Consider the following 21,670-nt stretch of genomic DNA (forward strand, 5'->3'; position numbering starts at 1 on the left):
GAGAAAAAAATCAATCAATAAAACCTAAGCTGGTTCTTTTAAAATAGTAACAAAATTAATAATCTTCTAGCCAACATTCAGCAAATCTACATCTATTTCAAAATACCAAAATCACAGAGACGGAAAACAGATTAATGTTTGCTAAAGTTAGGAATGTTAGAGGTAGGGAGAAAGGTGTAACCAAGGAATAAGATAACGGAGATCTTTGTAGTGATGGAATAATTCTTTATCTTGATTGAGTGGTGGCTACAAAAATCCACCCACTTAATAAAATACAGAGATGTACATATACTCACATTTAATATCTGATTCCTGTTTCTGATATTATACTTAAAGATGTAATTACTGGGGAAAGCTAGCTGAAGGGTACCTAGGTCCTCTCTATACTACTTTTGCAATTTCCTGTGAATCTACAATTATTTCAAAATAAAAACTTTTAAAAAAAGTATACTTGCATTTTAACTATCTAGAGTTCAAAACTAGATTCATTAAGCAATTACTACAACCATGGTAAACCTAACAATTGTTACATATGGATTCTGGGTATAACTGATATACAAGACAAGACAAAAACAAGGTCTATGGAAAAACAGAACATATATATATATATTATATAATTATTACATAAATTAACATATATATAAAAGATCAATAAGGAAGCATTTCTAAAAATTCACAGAAAACTGTATATAAATGCAGAAAAGTGATAGGTCACACATATGTCCTAAAGTTAACCTATTTATCCCCTTAAACTCCTAAAATGTAAGGTGAGAGAGATGGATAAAGTTTAATTCCCAAATTTGGGGGCCAGACATCTTAAAGACAAATATTATTGTCTGGTCATGTATTTTCTAAAGAGCTGGTACTTTGAGGCTTACCATGGTATTACAAGAATAAATGTATCATCCCCTTCTCCTAAACAAAACCAAGAAATCTTACTATACTAGGAAGCAACTAAACAATTTTGTAGATTATTTTTAAAAGTTATGCCAAAAATACTCTACATCTTTAAAATATTTACAGTGCTAAAAATTCAGTGAATTCTGGCAAACATCTCCTAAAATCTATCCTTGCAGGAGTGAATGGATTAAGTCTTTTCCTCAGCTTTAAGTAGAATAGAGTACAAACTGTTCTTTGTTGGTTGTTTTTTTTTTTTTTTAAAGATTTTATTTATTTATTTGAGAGAAAGAATGAGAGAGAGAGAGCTCATGAGAGGGGGTAGGGTCAGAGGGAGAAGCAGACTCCCTGCCGAGCAGGGAGCCCGATGCGGGACTCGATCCTGGGACTCCAGGATCATGACCTGAGCCGAAGGCAGTCGCTTAACCGACTGAGCCACCCAGGCGCTCCTGTTTTTTTTTTTTTTTAATACTTCAGAGCAAGGGTTGGCAAGCTACAGCCTGCAGGCTGCCTGTTTTTGTAAATAAAGATTTACTTGAACATAGCAACCACTATTTGTTTATATATTGTCTATGGCTTCATTCATGCTACAATGGCAGAGTTGAACAGTTGCAACGGCAACTATATGGCCCACAAAGTCACACAGGTATTTACCATTTAACCCTTTAAAGAAAACTCTGCTGACCCTTGCTATAAAGTCAAGGAACTCTGCTGTGCAACCATCGACAAGGTACTGACTCTTTATCTCAGTTTCTTCATCTATAAAAGAAAATAACAGTACATGCCCCATGTCCAGTAAAGAACTACCTCAGCAAGTCAGAGTTGTCTATACTGTACACTGAAGCTTTGGTCTTTGATCTACTCCCTGGAGGTAACTTTTAAGCCTCTGGAATATACTGCTTGATAAATGTGTCTTTGCTTAACTGGGGGTCTGGGACCAGACAGTCTATACTCACAATGTACGGGGCCTATACAACAATGGTAGGGGCTTTGGGCCACTCCAGATAGTCTAAACTAACAATTTATGGTGGGGGCCTTGGGTCATGTGACATCAGCTTGACCTTTGGAGGGTCTTGGAGAGACTGAGTGACTAAGGTCAGCCACGCAGGCAGCCAGCCAGCCATACCAATGTGACCGACCCCAATAAGAACACTGACCAGGGCTCAAGTAAGTTCCCTTAGCTAGCAATACTCTCTGTGTAGAGAGAGTATTGCAACCTTGCTGAGAGAAGCAAGCAGTGTCCATATGGCTCTACAGGGAGAAGACAACTGGAAACTTGTGCCTGATTTCTCGTGGACTCTGCCCTATGTGACTCTTTATGGATTTTAATGTGCATCCCTTCACTGTAATAAAATGCAATCTTGATTCTAACAGCTTTGCTGACCTCTCTGTAAATTCTAGCAAATCACTAAATCTGAGGGTGGTCTTGGGAAATCCTGAATAGCACCTCATTATATTATGTGGATAAAATGTGATAACCATTGCTAGGTGTTTAACAGTGGCTGGCTGGCATATAACAAAGGCTTGGTACATACTGGCTCTTATCATCATAATAAGGAAACAGTCAACAAAACAAAGAAGCAACCCACAGAATGGGAGAAGATATTTGCAAATGACACTACAGACAAAGTGCTGATTTCCAAGATCTATAAAGAACCTCTCAAACTCAACACCCAAAAAACAAGTAAGTCGAAAAATGGGCAGAAGACATGAACAGACACTTCTCCAAAGAAGACATACAAATGGCTAATAGACACATGAAAAAATGTTCAACGGCATTAGCCATCGGGAAAATTCAAATCAAAACCACATTGAGATACCACCTTACACCAGTTAAAATGGCAAAAATTGACAAGGCAAGAAACAACAAATGTTGGAGAGGTTGTGGAGAAAGGGGAACTCTCTTACACTGTTGGTGGGAATGCAAGTTGGTACAGCCACTTTGGAAAACAGTGTGGAGGTGCCTCAAAAAGTTAAAAATAGAGCTACCCTATGACCCAGCAATTGCACTACGGGGCATTTACCCCAAAGACACAGATGTAGTGAAAAGAAGGGCCATGTGCACCCCAATGTTCATAGCAGCAATGTCCACAATAGCCAAACTGTGGAAGGAGCCGAGATGCCCTTCAACAGATGAATGGATAAAGAAGATGTGGTCCATATATACAATGGAATATTACTCAGCCATCAGAAAGGATGAGTACCCAACTTTTACATCAACATGGATGGGACTGGAGGAGATTATGCTAAGGGAAATAAGTCAAGCAGAGAAAGTCAATTATCATATGGTTTCACTTATTTGTGGAACATAAGGAATAGCACGGAGGACATTAGGAGAAGGAAGGGAAAAATGAAGGGGGTGAGGGGAAATAGGAGGGAGAGACGAACCATGAAAGACTATGGACTCAGAAACAATCTGAGGGTTTTAGAGGAGAGGGGGTGGGGGGATGGGTTAGCCCGGTGATGGGTATTAAGCAGGGCACGTACTGCATGGAGCCCTGGGTGTTATATGAAAACAATGAGTCATGGAACACTACATAAAAAATTAATGATGTACTGTATGGTGACTAACATAATAAAATTAAATTAAATTAAAAAAATAAAAAAACCCAGAAACCAATGGGGAGTTGGAAGCAGAAGAATGACATGATCTAACTTATGCTGTATTGAGAATAAACTACAAAAGGGCAAAATTAGAAGTAGATCTGTTAGAAGGTGACTGTAATAATTCAGGCAAAAGATTCTATTAGCTTGGGCCTGTGTGGTGGTGGTGGGGGTGATGAAAAGTGGACAGTTTCTAGACATTATCTGAGGTAAAATGTGCAGGCTTTCCTTATAGTCTGGATGGACCAAGAGAAAAAGTAAGGAAATCCAAGGTTTTCAGTCTGAGTAATTATAAAAGGATGGAGTTTCCGTTAACAGAAAAAGAGAAGATTATTGGAAAAACTGGTTTTTAGTAGAACTGAACTCCTGTTCAGTTTTAAAAAAAATTTTTTTTTAATTTTTACCAATTATTTAATTTTTTACTGAGGTATAACTGACATACAAGTATTACCTTAGTTTCAGGTATACATCATAGTGCTTTGACATTTGTATACATTACAAAATGATCACAATAGGTCTAATTACCATCTGTCACAAAGTGAATACAGTATTATTAACTATATTCCTTATGCTGTATATTTATTTTATAACTGGAAGTTTGTATTTTTTGACCCCCTTCACCCATTTTGCCCCATCACAACCCCCCTCTCTCGCAACCACCAATCTGTTCTCTATATCTTTGAGTCCGGGTTTTGTTTTGATTCCAATTAAAAGTGAGATCATGCAGTATTTGTTTTCCTTTGTCCAACATACTTAGTGTAATACTGTAAATAATACTGCAGTGAACACAGGGGTGCATTTATCTTTTTGAATTAATATTTTTGTTTTCTTTGGATACCCAGCAGTGGAATTACTAGATTGTATGGTAGTTCTATTTTTAGTATTTTGAGGAACTTCCATACTTTTTCTATAGTAGTTGTACCAATTTACACTCGTACCAATAGTACACAAAAGTTCCTTTTTCTCCACATCCTTACCAACATTTGTTATTCCTTGTCTTTTGGATAACAGTCATTTAGACAGGTGTAAGGTGGTATCTCACTGTGGTTTTGATTTACATTTCCCTGATAATGAGTGACTTTCAACAACTTTTAATGTGTCTGTTGGCCAAATGTATGTCCTCTTTGGGAAAATGGAATTTAGGTCCTCTGCCCATTTTTTAATTAGATTGTGGTTTTCTTCATTATTAAGTTGTAGGATTTCATATATTTTGGACATTAACCCCTTATCAGATATATGACATGCAAATGTCTTCTCCCATTAAGTTGCCTTTGCATTTTGTTGATAGTGTCCTTCTCTATGCAGAAGCTTTTTTGTTTCATGTGGTCCCATTTGTTTAGTTTTGCTTTGTTTCCCTTGCCTTTGGAGTCAGATGCAAAAAAACTCTGCTAAGACTTATGTCAAGGAGATTACTGCCTATGTTTTCTTCTAGGCTTTACGGTTTCAGGTTTTACATTCAAGTCACTAATCCATTTCGAGTTAATTTTTTTATATGGTATAAAATAGTAATCCATTTTCATTCTTTTGCATGTAGCTGTCCAGTTTTTCCAACATCATTTATTGAAGAGACTGTCCTTTCCCCCCCTTGCCTCCTTTATCATAAATTAATTGACCATATACATGTGGTTTACTTCTGAGCTCTCTGTTCTGTTCCATTGATCCATGTGTCTGTTTTTATGCCAATAACCATACTGTTTTGATTACTACAGCTTTACAGTATAGTTTGAAACAAGGAAGTGTGAAACCTCAGATCTTGTTCTTTGAGTAACTGCTTTGGTTATTCAAGGTCTTTTGTGGTTCCATATACATTTTAGAATTATTTGCTCTAGTTCTGTGAAAAATGCCATTTGAATTTTGATAGGGATTGCATTGAATCTGTACATTGCTTTGGGTAGTACGGTCATTTAAACAATATTAATGCTTCTAATTCATGGGAATGGAATATATTTCCATTTGTTTGTGTCTTCAAATTCTTTCATCAGTGTCTTATAGTTTTCAGTGTACAGGTCTTTCACCTCCTTGGTTAAATTTATTCATAGGCATTTTACTCTTTTTGATGTGATTATAAGTAGGATTTTTTTGCATTTCTCTGACAGCTCATTACTATATAAAAACACAATAGATTTTTTGTATATTAATTTTATATGCTGAAACTTTACTGAATCCCATTCATTAGTTCTTACAGGTTTTCTTTCTTTTTTCTTTTTTTTTTTTTGGTGGAGTCTTGAGGGTTTTCTATAAATAATATCATGACACTGGCAAATAGTGACAGTTTTACTTCTTCCTTTCCAATTTGGATATCTTTTATTTCTTTTTTTTGCCTAACTGTCCTTGTTAGGATTCCAATACTATGTTGAATAAAAGAAGGGACAGTAGGATTCCTTGTCTTGTTCCTGATCTCAGAGGAAAGCTTTTGACCTTTCACTGTTGCATATGACTTAGCTGTGGGTTTGTCATATATGGTCTTGAATACGTGGAGGTACGTTATCTCTAGACTCACTTTGTTGACAATTCTTATCATAAATGGATGTTGAATTTTGTCAAATGCTTTTCTGCATCTATTGAGATGATATGTTTTTATTTTTCATTTTGTTAATGTGGCATATCACACTGATTGATATGTGGATGTGGAATCATCCTTGCATTTGTGGAATATATCCCACTAAATCATAGTGTATGATCCTTTAAATATATTATTGAATTCAGTTTGCTAATGTTTTGTTGAAGATTTCTGCATCTGTGATCATTAGGGATTTTAGCCTGTAATTTTCTTTGGTATCCATGTCTGATTTTTGTATCACAATAATGCTGACCTTGTAAAATGAGTCTGAAAATGTTCCCGTCTCTTCAATTTTTGGGAAAAATTTGAGAAGAGTAGGTATTAAATTTTCTTTAAATGTTTGATAGAATTCACTGATGAAGCTGTCTGGTCCTGCTTTTATTTGTTGGGAGGTTTTTGACTGCTGATTCAATCTCCTTACTAGTAATTGTGGTAATCAGAATTTCTATTTCTTCATAAGTCACTCTTGGAAGATCATGTTCCTAGGAATTTATTTTTTTCAAGACTGTCCAATTTGTTGGCCCATAATTAATTGTTCATAGTATTTCTTTGGTATCAGTTATAAGTCCTCCGCTTTCATTTCTGATTTTACTTATTTGAGCCCCCCCCCACTTTTTTTTGGTTAGTCCAGCCAAAAGTTTGTCAATTTTCTCTTTTCAAAGAACCATCTCTTATGATTCATTAATATTTTCTATTACCTTTTTATTCTCTATTTCATTTATTTCCATTCTGACTTTTATTATTTCCTTCCTTCTATTAACTTTTGGCTTTGTTTATTCTTTCTCTAGTTCCTTTAGGTGTACAGTTAAATTGTTTGAGATTTCTCTTGTTTCTGGAGGTAGACCTGAATGCTATGAAATTCCCTCTTAGAACTGCTTTTGCATAGATTTTTGTATGCCCTATTTCTGTTTTCATTGTGTCTAGTTACTGTTTGAGTTCTCTCTTGATTTCTTCTATTACCTGTTAATTGTTCAATAGCATGTTGTTAAATCTCCAGATTGTGATTTTTCCAATTTTCTTCTTGTAACTGAATTCTAGTTTCATACAATTGTTGTAGGAAGGGATGCTTGGCATGATTTAAATTTTCCTGCATTTATTGAGACTTGCTTTGTGGCCTAACACATTATCTATCCTAGAGAATGTTCTGTGTGCACTTAAGAAGAATGTATATTCTGCTGCTTTTAGATGGAATGTTCCACATATATCTATTAAGTCCATCTCATCTTAAATATGTCACTTAAGGCTTATGTTTCCTTATTTTCAATCTTGATGACTGATGTAAGTGAGATGTTAAAGTCCTCTACTATTATTTTATTGCTGTCTATTTATCCTTTAGGTCTGTTATTATCTACTTTATATATTCTGGTGCTCCTATGTTAGGCACATATATATTTATAAATGTTATATTTTCTTACTGGATTGACTATATCATTATATACTGCCTTTGTCCTTAATTACACTCTCTGTTTTAAAGTCTGTTTTGTTTGATATATGTATAGCTACACCAGCTTTGTTTCCATTTTCAAGGAACATCTTTTTCCATTCCTTTGCTTTCAGTCTGTATGTGTCCTCACATCTGAAATGAGTCTCTAACAGGCTGTATATAGATGTTTCAGGAATTCAGTTTGAACATGTTAAGTTTGAGATGTCTAATTGGACATGTAAATGGACAAATTCAGTAGGCAACTAGACATAAAGGTCTGCAGTTCAGAGTAGTTCAGGATGCAGTTATAAATTTGAGAGTCGTAGCACAAAGATGGCATTTAATGCAATGAGGCTGGATGCGACCGTCTAATGAGCAAATCTAGATAAGAAAGAACACATCACGGTCTAGGCTCTGAGTAACTCCAATATGTAGAGATCAGGGAGATCAGAAGAGACCAGCAAAATCAACTGCAGACAAAAAGGCAGAAAATAAACCAGGCATGTATGTCTACCCTGAAAGTCAGGGTTTTAAGGAAAGTGTCATCAACTGTGACAAATAAAGATGATCGGTCAAGTAAGATTAAGACAGATAATGTCCATTAGATCCAGCAACGAGGAGGTCACTGGAGAGTTTAAGGGTAGTTTTAGTTGCAGTGAAGGCAAATAACTTTGCAATGTGTTCAAGAGAACCAGAGGAGAGAAACTAGAAATGGTGGGTAAAGATAAGCCTTTGAGAAATAAGATAACAGCTGAAAAGAAAAATGGGACTACAGAATCATTTTATTTTGTTTTGTTTTGTTTGAAGATGAGAGAACAGCATGTTTATATATTGATGAGAATAATCCAATAATAAAAGAAGAATTACTGGAGTAGTATTTTAAGAGAGAGAAGAGATGGACTTTAACACACAGGTGGAAGGAATAACCTTGGCTAGATCATCTACTGTAATTGAGGAGATGGAGTTTTGGGAGCAGATGCAGGTTAAGGGGGCTAATGTACTGGTAGGGAATTAGGAAGTTCTTTTCCAGTTACTTCAAATTTTTTGGTGAAGTAGAAAACTAGACTATCAGCTGTGAGGATGAATAAGAAGGAATAATGAGAAAAAAGAAAATATGAAATAGTTGCCTAGGAGTCAATTAAACTATGCAAAAGATTAAGACAATCACACACTTTTTCTGACAGAAAACAAGAATAAACTTGGTATCTAAATTTTTCCCCCTATCACATGCCAATGGTATGTTCCACCATCAAGTTAGGTTTAGCTCCAATTCCTATGCCTTCTATAACTGTGGTTAAATAGCTGATGTGTGCATTCATAGCCCTCAGGTACTATGATATTCTTAAATTTCAAAGATCAAATGATATTCAGTACTCTGTGTTTAATGAGGCAAGAAAATATGTAACAATTTAGATTTATGTCAGTTTGAGATCAACTTCAGGATACTAAAAAAAAGGCTAAATATATAATTAAACACCCCACTTTCCCAGACAAAGGAAACCTGTTGATAGTGTGCTTATACAAAGATTCAAACAATATATCCTCTGGGTAGAATGATGTGATTCTTTTACTCAGTAAGTAAGTTACACTTATCACCTGATCATACTGTTATGATGAATCTATATTACAACTATTCAGACCAAGAAATAAGGAAATGCAAAAGAATCTCCACAGTTTCAAAATATAGAAATGGAAGGAAAACTTCCAAACTTGTTCTATGAGGCCAGCATTACCTTGATCCCAAAACCAGACAACGACCAATATCCCTGATGAACATGGATGCCAAAATTCCCACCAAGATACTACCCAACAGGATCCAATAGTACATTAAAAGGATTATTCACTGACCAAGTGAGACTTATTCCTGGGCTGCAAGGATGGTTCAACACTCACAAATCCATCAATGTAAAAGGACAAGAACCGTGATCCTCTCAACTGATCCAGAAAAAGCAGTTGACAAAATACAGCAACCTTTCTTGATTAAAACTCTCCACAGTGTAGCGATAGAGGGAACATACCTCAATATCATAAAAGCTACTTACAAAAAGCCCCCAGAGAATATCATTCTCAATGGGGAAAAACTGACAGGTTTTCCCCTAAGATCAGGAACATGACTAGATGCCCATTCTGACCACTGTTAATGCAAGCTGTTACAGCCACTCTGGAAAACAGTATGGAGGTTCCTCAGCAATCAGACAACAAAAAGAAATAAAAGGAATTCAAATTGGCAAAGAAGAAGTCAAGTTCTCACTCTTCGCAGATGACATGATACTTTATGTGGAAAACCCAAAAGACTCTACCCCAAAAGTGCTAGAACTCATACAGCAATTCAGCAACATGGCAGGATACAAAATCAATGCACAGAAATCAGTGGCATTTCCGTACACTAACAATGAGACAGTAAGAAAGAGAAATTAAGGAATAGATCCCACTTACAATTGCACCAAAAACCATTAGATACCTAGGAATAAACCTAACCAAAGAGGTAAAGGATCTGTACTCTGGAAACTACAGAACGCTTATGAAAGAAATTGAGGAAGACACAAACAAATGGAAAACCATTCCATGCTCATGGATTGGAAGAACAAATATCATTAAAATGTCTATGCTACCCAGAGCAATCTACACATTCAATGAAATCCCTATCAAAATACCATCAACATTTTTCACAGAGCTAGAACAAATAATCCTAAAATTTGTATGGAACCAAAAAAGACCCTGAATAGCCAGGGGAATGTTGAAAAGAAAAAAAAAAAAAAAAAAGCAAAGCTAGTGGCATCACAATGCCTGATTTCAAGCTCTATTACAAAGTTATAGTCATCAAGATAGTATTGGACTGACATAAAAACGGACACATAGACCAATGGAACAGAAGAGAGAACCCAGAAATGGACCCTCAACTCTGTGGTCAACTAATCTTTGACAAAGCAGGAAAGAATATCCAATGGAAAAAAGATAATCTCTCTTCAATAAATGGCACTGGGAAAACTGAACAGCCATGTGCAGAAGAACAAAACTGGACCATTCTCTTACACCATACACAAAGATAAACTCAAAATGGATGAAAGACCTCAACAAAAGACAGAAATCCATCAAAATCCTAGAGAAGAACACAGGCAGCAACCTCTTTGACCTGACCACAGCAACATCTGTCTAGTCATGTCTCCAATGGCAAGGGAAACAAAAGCAAACATGAACAACTGGGACTTCATCAAGATCAAAAGCTTCTGCACAGCAAAGGAAACAGTCAACAAACCTAAAAGGCAACCTACAAAATGGGAGAAGATATTTACAAATGACATATCAAATAAAGGGCTAGTATCCAAGATCTCTAAAAAACTTATCAAACTCAACACCCAAAAAACAATCCAATTGAGGAATGGGCAGAAAACACGAACAGGCATTTCTCCAAATAAGACATACAAATGGCCAAAAGACACATGAACAAATGCTCCACATCACTTGGCATCAGGGAAATACAAATCAAAACCCCAAAGAGATACCACCTCACACCAGTCAGAATGCTAAAATTAACAACTCAGGAAACAACAGCCATGGTGATGATGTGGAGAAAGGGGAACCCTCTTACAGTGTTGGTGGTAATGTAAGCTGGTACAGCCACTCTGGAAAACAGTATGGAGGTTCCTCGAGAAGTTAAAAATAGAGCTAACCTACGACCCAGCAATTACACTACCGGGTATTTACTCCAAAGATACAAATGTAGTGATCCGAAGGGGCACCTGCACCCCAATGGTTATAGCAGCAATGTTCACAATAGCCAAACTGTGGAAAGAGCCTAGATGTCCATCAACAGATGAATGGATAAAGAAGATGTGGTATATATATACAATGGACTATTACTGAGCCATCAGAAAGGATGAATACTTACCATTCAGTCTGACATGGATGGAATTGGAGGATATTATGCTAAGTGAAATAAGTCAATCAGAGAAAGACAATTATCATATGGTTTCACTCATAGGTAGAATATAAGAAACAGTGCAGAGGACCATAGGGGAAGGGAGGAAAAACAGAATGGGAAGTCATCAAAGAGGGAGAAAAACCATGAGAGACTCTTAAATATAGGGAACAAATTGAGGGTTGCTGGAGGGGAGGTGGGTGGTGGAATGGGGTAATTGGTGATGGGCATTAAGGAGGGCACATGATGTGATGAGCACTGGGTGTTATATGCAACTGATGAATTATTGAACACTACATCTGAAACTAATGACGTACTGTATGTTGGCTAACTGAATTTAAAGGAAAAAAAAAAGATTCTCCACAGCACCTTTTCATCCAGGTCTGAACTACTGACAGCACTGTTAAAGATGAATTTCTGCATTACCACGATTTAGACCAGGAAATAACATAATACAAGATCCCCTAGTACCTCTTCATCCGAGTCTGAACTTTTTATATGTTCACTGAAGTCTCCCAGCTTTTCACTTTCACAGGTCTCATTAGTAACTTCCCCTAAGGAAATGTTTTCACCTTTGGAATCATATTTTAACTCATTTGCTGAAAAGAAATAATATTCAACTGTAGAAGCTTCATACAGCAAAATAACTAAATCATTCAAAGATTGTTCTAAAAATGAGTTAGAATTCAGAGACTCTTTTAAAGTCCAATGTGATCAACGTGAAGTAGTTTTCAGCAAACTATACAATTATTCCTCCCTCTCTTTTAAAATAACTCCACTATACAATATAAAAAGAATTGGCACTAAGACATAATTGAGATATATCAAGATAAATGTAAAAATGTTTCTTATGTCCAGCTACATTCAATATATTTTTAAAACTTGAAAATCAAAATACAATTAACTTTCAAAACATTTCCTGTGAAGTAAGGATCCAAGTATTTAAACTTATGATTAACTGTTAATTATAAAAAATTCTAATAAGGATTCAGATTTAAAATGTGATAAAGCTTAAACATATATTTCCATTTCAAAATAAGGCCACAAAAGTTTCTAAGGTCAATGATCTATCATCCTTCATAGATAAAGCTCACAAAGTTATTTACTAACTAATCAAATGGAAAATTTCTCAAAATCTTATCTGCCAACCAAGCAATTAAAACTGAGGAAAACTGACAAACCGTAAAACATATAGTTAACAGACTCTAAAATGAAGAGCTTCCTATTTAATGAATTAATTTTGAGTAGGCCCAAATAGAGATATAAAAAGATACTTCAATACTGCGTATTTTGAAAATGTCAAATTTTACCTGCTGATAAGGAAGCACAGATCTCTGACTTCATCATTCCAGGATCCAGTATAGGAAGTTTTCTATTATAAAGCAAACAGAGCTTGAACATTATAAAGGATTCTACACAGAACTATCTACTTCTCTAAACATTATATACTACCAGCACTAGTAGCTGGTGAATATCAGCTCAAGTCCTCCAAGGACGGAGTACTACACTGGAGCTCAGAACCCAGCATACCCAAGTAGATTCCTCATCTGGTTCTTTAATCACACACATATGCCACAATTGTTAGGGAGTGCTGCCATTCAAACAGTTACTCAGAGAGAACCTGATGACGTGTATCAAGCATTCAAAACAATTTTAAAATATTACACCAATATAAGCTGACACTTAACTTCTATTCTGAAGTATGTGTATATATATTTTACTGCCAATGTAAAAGGAAGATAGTTTGAGAACAGTTTGAATCTTTTTTTTTGTAGTCTCTAAAGACAACATACGGTCTAAAGGTCAAGGGTACGGAAATCAGAGTTTAACCAAGGTGGCTTCAAATATTGTTCTGCCACTTAACTATGTCAACTATAGCAACATTACGTAATTTCTTTGAATCTAACCATATCTGTAAAATGGGAATTACCACCTATCCATGAAATTATTATGAGGATTAAATGAGATAAAACGTTTTTAAAGCCAATAGTATAGGGACACCTGGGTGGTTCAGTCGGTTAAGCATCTGCCTTCAGTTCGAGTCATGATCCCAGGATCCTGGGATCAAGTCCCACATTGGGCTCCTTGCTAAGCAGGGAGCCTGCTTCTCCCTCTGCCAGCCTGCTTGTTCTCTCTCTCTCCTTCTGACAATAAATAAAATCTAAATACAAAACAAAACAAAAGCCAGAAAAAAAAAAAAAAACAATAGCATAGGCTCAACAAATGAAAACTACATCTCCAGGAGCCACTTAAAAATAAATGGCCAAACATTATTCCATTTTTTAAAAATCAGAAATAATAAAAGTACACAGAATACAAAAAACACCCATAATCCCACCATGTTTTTCATTTAATAAATTAGTTTTATTAAACCTATCCTACAGCTCTACAACTGCTCATTGGTTCAGGATTACTTCCTACCCATGAAAGAGAAAAACCAAATAAAACATTTCATATACATCATTCTTTCTAAAGTCTTTGGAAAACATGAAGTGTTTGCTCCCTGACATAAAACCTAGAAACAATCAGAAATATACAGTTTAAAGAATGAGAAAACAATAATACAAACACAAGACTTGTAATATGGAAATCTCCTCCCTAATTCTTTCCCTCTTTTAGATTCCCTCTACTAAATATCTACATTTTAGTATTTCTCAGGTCTCTCCAACTCAACATGTCTAAATTTGACATCATGACCAGAACACATTCCCAATCTCGCCCCTTCATATCAGAGAATTATAATGCCTTTCTTTGAAATAAGAGAGAAACCAGGTATCATTCTTAACTCCTACCTCTGATTAATCAGGCAGATTAATCAATCTTCATGTCCTAAATCTCTCTCAAATACACTCCCATTTCTGTTTGAAGTCATCATGTCCTAATTATGGCCTAATTATTACAATAGCTCCCTACCAATTTATTCTCCACACCAGAGCTATAATGATTTTTAAAATGGAAATCTGGTCTATTTAAAAGTCCTTTGGTGAATCCCTATAATTCTCAGGATAAGTTCAAACTCACCATGACTTCTAGTTTATCTAGGATGGTCTGTTTATGCCTGTTTTCCCGGCATATCTTATTAAAATCTCCTCATTTCACTTTCAAAAGTTTTACAGTTCAGAAAATAAATTCTATGGTCATCCTATTTGAAGGGTCCTTAATGATTGAGCTTTCTGCACATTTTGTAGCTTTATTTCTTGCCATATGAACCCTAAGCCTTGGGACGTTATTTCTGTTTCTCAGTTATGACATGCCTTTCCCTGTGGGCCTTTACATTGGCTAGTTCTTCTATAACAAAATTCTATTTATTTTTCTTCACCAACTGGCTAATTCCTGCTAATCCTTTAGTGTTCATCTTAAATGTCATTTTGACCAGGAAGCCTGTAACATCTTGCACTTCTCCTATCCCATTTGATTGTACTGGCTTAATTATCTGCCTCTCTTGGTGGATCAAAAGCTCAGTGAGCACAAGGCCCATGTGTCTCTAGTTGTCTCCGCATACTCAGCACCTAACATCTTCCTGGCCCGACACTAGGGAGACTCAAATGAAGATGCCTCTCCTGTCTAGGAACTCACATACAAACAGACATAATATACTGAGATATGTGCCAAGAGAACTATTGGAACAAATTCCTAGAATAACAGCTCAGATGAGATTTGAAGGGTAACAGAATAAAAAGAAAGGGACTTCCAGGTAAAGAAACATGCAGGGGTGCCTGTCATGCAGGGGCGCCTGGGTGGCTCAGTGGGTTAAGCGTCTGCCTTTGGCTCAGGTCATGATCCCAGGGGCCTGGGATTGAGCCCTGTATCTGGCTCCCTGCTCAGTGAGGAGTCTGCTTCTCCCTCTGCCTCTGTCCCGCCCCCCCCACCCACTCATGCTCTCTCTCAAATAAATAAAAATCTTTAAAAAAAAAGAAACCTATGCAAAAGGATTCAACATGACATACTGTGAAAACAGTGAGCTGATTGTTGTGCTTCTTTCATTAGCCTTTCACTCCCCTATCCTCCCCACTAAAATCATAGTTGTTGAAGAGAGAATGGATGCAATCCACTAAAGAACCTTAAAAAGACATGCCAAGCAATTTAGACTCTATCCTCAGGTGGCTGAAAGCCACTGAAGCAATGTAGCAGTCACTGGCAGATCAATTTCTATTTCAGAATATCACTATGAAGGAGGATAAACTAAAAGAATTCAGGAAGATTAACCAGGGGCTCATTACAATAATCTAGGAGAATGATGAATGAAATAGCAGTGAGAATTGAGAGGAAGGAAAAACTGAGAGAGATATTAAAGTAATAACATGAATACAATTAAGTGACCCAAATAGAGAAGAATTGAGGGATGTTTTTGCAGTTGCTAATTATCCTGAAAGTTACATTCTCAAATAGGTATAGCTCCAGACACATAGGTTATTCCTGCAAAAAATAAATAAAATTAAAAAATAAGAAGGTATAGCAAGTGTATTGCTTTAACTTCAAAGTACTATATTAAAACAGTATTTTTTAATATTGCTAGCATAGTTTATAAGCGTGAGAAACTTTTTACTATGAATAACTAACAAAGAAGGTAAAATAGCACAAGTAATTTAGTTTTGAATTTGAGAGCCATAAGAGGTTAAATTAATCTGAATTAAAAAAAATAAAGTAACATTATAATCCACACAAATTATTTTATAGTTTTGCACTGGTGGAGGAGAAAGATACAGCTCTGCCTTGATGGAGTGGGAAAGTTCAAAAATGAAGGAAAGAAAAAAAATAAGACATAATCAGAGAGAGAGACAAACCATAAGAGACTCTTAATCATAGGAAATAGACTGAGGGTTGCTGGAGGGGAAGTGGGTGGAGGGAGGGGGTAACGGTCACGGGCATGAAGGAGGGCACTTGATGTAATGGCACTGGGTGTTACAAACAACTGATGAATCACTGAACTCTACCTCTGAAACTAATAATACACTATATGTTAACTGAATTTAAATAGAATAATTTTTTTAAAATGAAGGGTAGGAGGAAGAAAGGAAAGAAACAGACTTGGGTGAGGCTACAGAAGAAGTACAGGGAAGCAAAAGAGAAGATCTGAGCAAAAAGGAGAGGGTTGAATAAAAGAGGCTTCTGAAGAACTACATGGATTACATCAAGTTTATCCTCCAACCAGAGCATTTTACAAGGGGACGATGAAGTTTAATGTGTTCCACCCAGGACTTTTTTTTATAAAGCAAAATAAAATACAAAATATGACACAACATCCCTTGTAGTAAAGAAAATATTGTTTTTATACATCTATTGTTTCACATATTCCTAAGTATGTACTGGACTATAATGCAATTATGTATCTTTACTAAGGATAATTGACAAAAAGATGGAACAGAACTGCTCTATAATAATTACTAGCAGAACAAGTCTGAAAACTATTGCCCAAGAAAAATTCAGGATGGTACTGCTTTCTTTAGAGTTAACTAGCTGCCTTGTGGTCGGTGTTCATTTATTTACACATTCACATACTCTGTTTCTGAACGGGACTGCCACAAATTTACTAGGGCAATTATTCTGCAAATACTAGTCGCCAAAAACAGAGAAATATTATCCAATTCATTGGCCAGAGGTTGCCTAACCTGATACCATGGTGTGAGGTGCTAGGTCTCCTTATAGTACAAATGATTACTCTATCAAGTACAATACCATGTATTCTGGCAAAGACAAAAAACAATGGTTTATGTGGTCCAAAAGAGACAAAAGTAAAAATCAGAATGACACTTCATACTATTCCACCTGCCACTTTAAAGAGATGAGACAGAAAAGAGATCAAAAGTAAATTAACATCCTGTGGCAAAATACAGAATAATCGAATTAAAGCCATAGATATAACCAAAATGCCACTCTCCCAGCATTGTTTTGGGCTGGGGAGACAAACTTCAGAGCAGGTTACCCTGGGTTCAGATCTCAGCCCTTACTAACTTACTAGCTGTGTGTCCTTTGGAAAGTTAAACACTTTGATTCAATTTTAAAGACAGCTAGTTTTGGAGGAAATGAACAGACATTTTTCCAAAGAAGACACACAGATGGCCAATGGACACATGAAAAGATGCTCAATATCACTAATCATCAGAAAAATGCAAATCAAAACCACAATGAGAGATCACTTTACACCTGTTAGAATGGTTAAAATAAAAAAACACAAGAAATAACAAGTGTTGGTGAGGATGTGTACCAATTTGCATTCTCACCAACAGTGAGACTCACTGTTGAGACTCACTGTTGGTGAGAATGCAAATTGGTACAGCCTCTGTGGAAAATAGTATGGAGGTTCCTCAAAAAATTAAAAATAGAACTACTATATGATCCAATAATGCTACTACTGAAAGAAAATGAAAACACTAATATATGCACTTCTGTTTACTGCAGCATTGTTTACATTAGCCAAGATATGGACGCAACCTAAGTATCCACTGACAGATGAATGAATAAGGAAGATATGGTATACATACACACACACACACACACACACACAATTATACAGCACTAAAAAAAGGATGATCATGCTATTGCAACAACACGGATGGACCTACAGGGTATTATGCTAAGTGAAGTCAGTCAGACTGAGAAAGACAAATACTATATGATTTCACTCATATGTGGAATCTAAAAAACAAATGAATAAACAAAAAGCAGAATCAAACCTATAGAGAATAAACTGATAGTTGCCAGAAGGAAGGTGGGTAGGGGAATGGGACAAGTGGGTGAAGGAGAAGAGATACAGGCTTCTAGTTATGGAATGAATAAGTCATGGGAATAAAGGGCACAGCATAGGAATAGTCAATAATATTATAATAGTGTTGTGTGGTGAGAGATGGGAGCTACACCTGTGGGAGCACAGCATAGGGTATAGAGATGTTGAGTCACTCTGCTGTATACCTGAAACTAATGGAACATTGTATGTCAACTATACTCAAAACAGTTAAAATAAAAAGATAGGGTCAGTTTCAACCTCAGAATTATTTTACTAAATAAAATATGTGATGTATCTAGCATAGGGTAGACACTAAATATCAGTTTTGACAATTGAGTGTAAAATTTTGCACTATAGAATGTCTCAGATATTCAGTGGAAATGGAGAATGGAGCAAGGTAAGGGTCCTGAAAGACAGGCTAGAGTCCATATATACAAGGGAGAGAAAGAAGGACCTTTGAGTCATTTGAATGACCTTGGTGCCAGGCATTTTCCCCTAAGTTTGTGTTTATTATTACCAGATCCAGAATGTACAATGTTCCTTATGGATTTAAATCCAATTCACAAAGGTGGTGTAACTCTCACTGATCACCAGCATCAGTTCTGTACTGATGAGTTCAAATTCTGATGCCCAACTTTCCAACCTTCTTAATCTGGCAACACCCTACTTATCCAGTCTTATTTCCCACTATTCATCAACATCTATTTGCTTTAGAAAGAAAGGATTCACTGTCTCCACTTATATATATTCAAATCTAGATGCCTGAGAAACAGTCTACTATAGTAGAAATTAAAAGTTTAATTCTCTCCCTTCCCTCAAAGTATGACGGATTGGGCTTGCAAAGGTAAATGAAACATGGACATTTCCTACCCTCAAGAAGTCCAAGAATTTAACAGATGAGAAAGATGTAAATTATACTACCATAAAATCAGTGCCATAGGCAAGGTAGAAAAGGTGCTATGGGAACAGAAAGGGCTCCTAACTCTGAAAGAGTCAGGAAATGCTTCATAATCTGCCCTACACAACCATATTCATATCTACCTTTATCTTCTGCCCACCTTTTCATTATGTTTCTCCCCCTTTGTTAAATCTAAATCAATCCAAACTTCAAGAATCAGCAGAAATTTTGACTTTCCCACGATGCTTTTCATCCCTTTTTTCTAAACTACTAGTATTCTTAGTACTTCAGTTGATATATTTTTGTTTCAGACACATTTTTTCCTCCAAGGCTACATAATAAGTCCCTTGAACACCTGGCAGATTCTTAAAATCTCAATGATCCACTGTATAATATCAGCCAACTGAAATTTTAGGATATAATAAAATTGTGATTGAAGATAATCTTATGTTCTAAGTCCAGCACTATTACAGACATTCTCAGATCTCCAACTGTATTTACAGGCTACTTCAAAAACTTTTACCAATTTCACAAATTATACATTGCCAAGCTCATCAGTTCAAGTGTTAGTTAGTTCTGATATGATTTTAATAATTTGGATTTTAATATGGGTTTTAACCACTGTAGAGATCAACAATGAATAAGCATTCTAACATAACTTTAACATCTTACAAATTCTCCCTAACCAGGTCTGAGAACACTTCCCCCAATAATTGAATTAACTTAGGTTTGTCTACCTGTTTTAACAAAAGAGGCAGTCCAGAGCTTCTGACAGTATCTGGGCCTAACCCTCCCATCTTTAATTTCTGTTCCTGTAAAATGCAAATTCAAGTCTAAAAGGCTTCAACCTTACTGTCTTAGCATGAGGAAATAGTAGTATATGAACTAGCAACTGGTTGACAAAAGGGAGAGATTTCAAATTTGAAATTATATTTTAAGCTCCATTTAGTTCTAGAACCATTAACAACTTTCTGCACAACTATTAGCAGACCCTCTGGTTGTCATATCTCAATTTTTCCCTGTTAAGTATATCCTAGCACTGTGGATGATTATAAAACTGGTATTTCTATTGCAGAAAAAAACTTAAAATAACTATTGAGAAAATTTTCAAGTTTACTTGAAAACCAAAATTTCAGAAGCAGATATGAAAGAAAAAAGAGCCAATAAAAGTATAATTGGTGCTTTTGAAATAAAGAGAAATGAAGTTCAAAGACAATCAGAAAAATCATCTGAAGTAAATTTGATAGTGCAAATCAAAACGGTTCACCTTGTTCAGGAGAACCAACTGACAAAAGAGGAGGAAGAGGGAGAAGGAAAAGAAGATGACAATGATGGAAGTGGTGGCAGCAGTTTAGAGGGGTGACAGACAATTAGTTTGGCTTCAGACTTTTATACAACACTCAAAGCCAGAAAGCAGGTAGGAATGATTATATAGTTGTAAAGAGGAAAAACGTAAATTGAAAAGTTTATACCCAATTTGCTCTTAGAAAACATTCTTATATATCCAAGATCTTAAAGAACAGAGCCATCATGAACTCTTCTTGAAAAAATAAACTGCTCTGAAATCTAGCCAACTAGTCAATATTAGAGGAAAGTAAAAGGATTGGTGGGTAGGGACTGAATCAATTTAAATACATAACTAAGAGTAAGAGTCTTTGGGAATTCAGACTACTGATGAGAATATTAATGACACAAGGCTTAACAATATAAAACTTTTTTTTTTTCTAAAACAAAAAAGTTGAGAGGCAAGACTGGGCAAAAAAGCCAAAGTGTACTGTTATGTTCATCTTTCATGTCAGGAAAGCAAAGCTGCTGTCTGAACTTAGAACACAATTTTTTTAAAAGTCACGATAAAACTCAAAATTTTAAATAATCTTTCTTATTAAGAGAGACATTTAGAAACTAAATTTCTTGTGATAGAGAAGTATATTGTTTCAGCAATCCCTTTAGGTTTGCTTTAGTCCCCCTCCCCTCTATTAAGAGTTAATAAAAGTGTTTTTACTAAAAACTGGCATGATACAATTTTTATAAAATTATATTTACCTATATGCCTAAATGATTACAAATTGTTAGCAATTAATTTGTTTTTTTTAAAGATTTTATTTATTTGACAGAGACACAGAGAGCGAGAACAGATAGGCAGAGCGGCATGCAGAGGGACAGGGAGAAGCAGGCTCCCCGCTGAGCAGGGAACCCGACGCAGGGCTTGATCCCAGGACCTTGGGATCATGACCTGAGCTGAAGGCAGCCGCTTAACCGACTGAGCCACCCAGGCACCCCAGCAATTAATTTGTTATTTGGGGTGGTAGGATTCCCCCTTTTATACTTTTAATGTAATGAACATGTATCACTTTTTCAAAATCAGCCATTATACTAAAAAAAAAAGAACAGAAAACAAACTTTCTGCCCAATTCACAGTTTTCTCTTTCTACCTTTGGTGGTAGCTCTTTATCAACATCTTATTAGCTAACAGAGATGTTCGCTCTTAAATACAAAATTTGCTCTAATTTCCCTTTGTATTCCTCAAAGGAAGCATGGTATAACAAGAGTTAAAATCATGTTCAATAACTACCTTCTATTGAACCCCCTTACTCTTCACCCAGTGCCATGCTAAAACCAAAATCCTTTCTTTGATTAATTAACCC

General features: G+C 35.9%; 1 protein-coding gene across 4 annotated transcripts in view; it reads right to left on the reverse strand.

The window, feature by feature from the left end:
- The window catches only part of LOC113916762 (T-cell activation inhibitor, mitochondrial), a 178,584-nt gene that overhangs the window by 152,306 nt on the left and 4,608 nt on the right, over positions 1 to 21,670 (reverse strand). For all 4 annotated transcript variants that reach the window (XM_027583678.1, XM_027583677.2, XM_027583676.2 and 1 more), the window contains exons 3-4: positions 12,714 to 12,775; positions 11,875 to 12,002 (exon numbers count right to left, since the gene is read on the reverse strand). In XM_027583678.1, coding sequence (XP_027439479.1) covers positions 11,875 to 12,002; positions 12,714 to 12,775 — 190 coding nt within the window. The remainder of the gene's footprint in view (positions 1 to 11,874; positions 12,003 to 12,713; positions 12,776 to 21,670) is intronic.

This window comes from Zalophus californianus, chromosome 1, assembly GCF_009762305.2.
Source record: "Zalophus californianus isolate mZalCal1 chromosome 1, mZalCal1.pri.v2, whole genome shotgun sequence".
In the NCBI taxonomy this organism is placed as follows: domain Eukaryota; kingdom Metazoa; phylum Chordata; class Mammalia; order Carnivora; family Otariidae; genus Zalophus; species Zalophus californianus.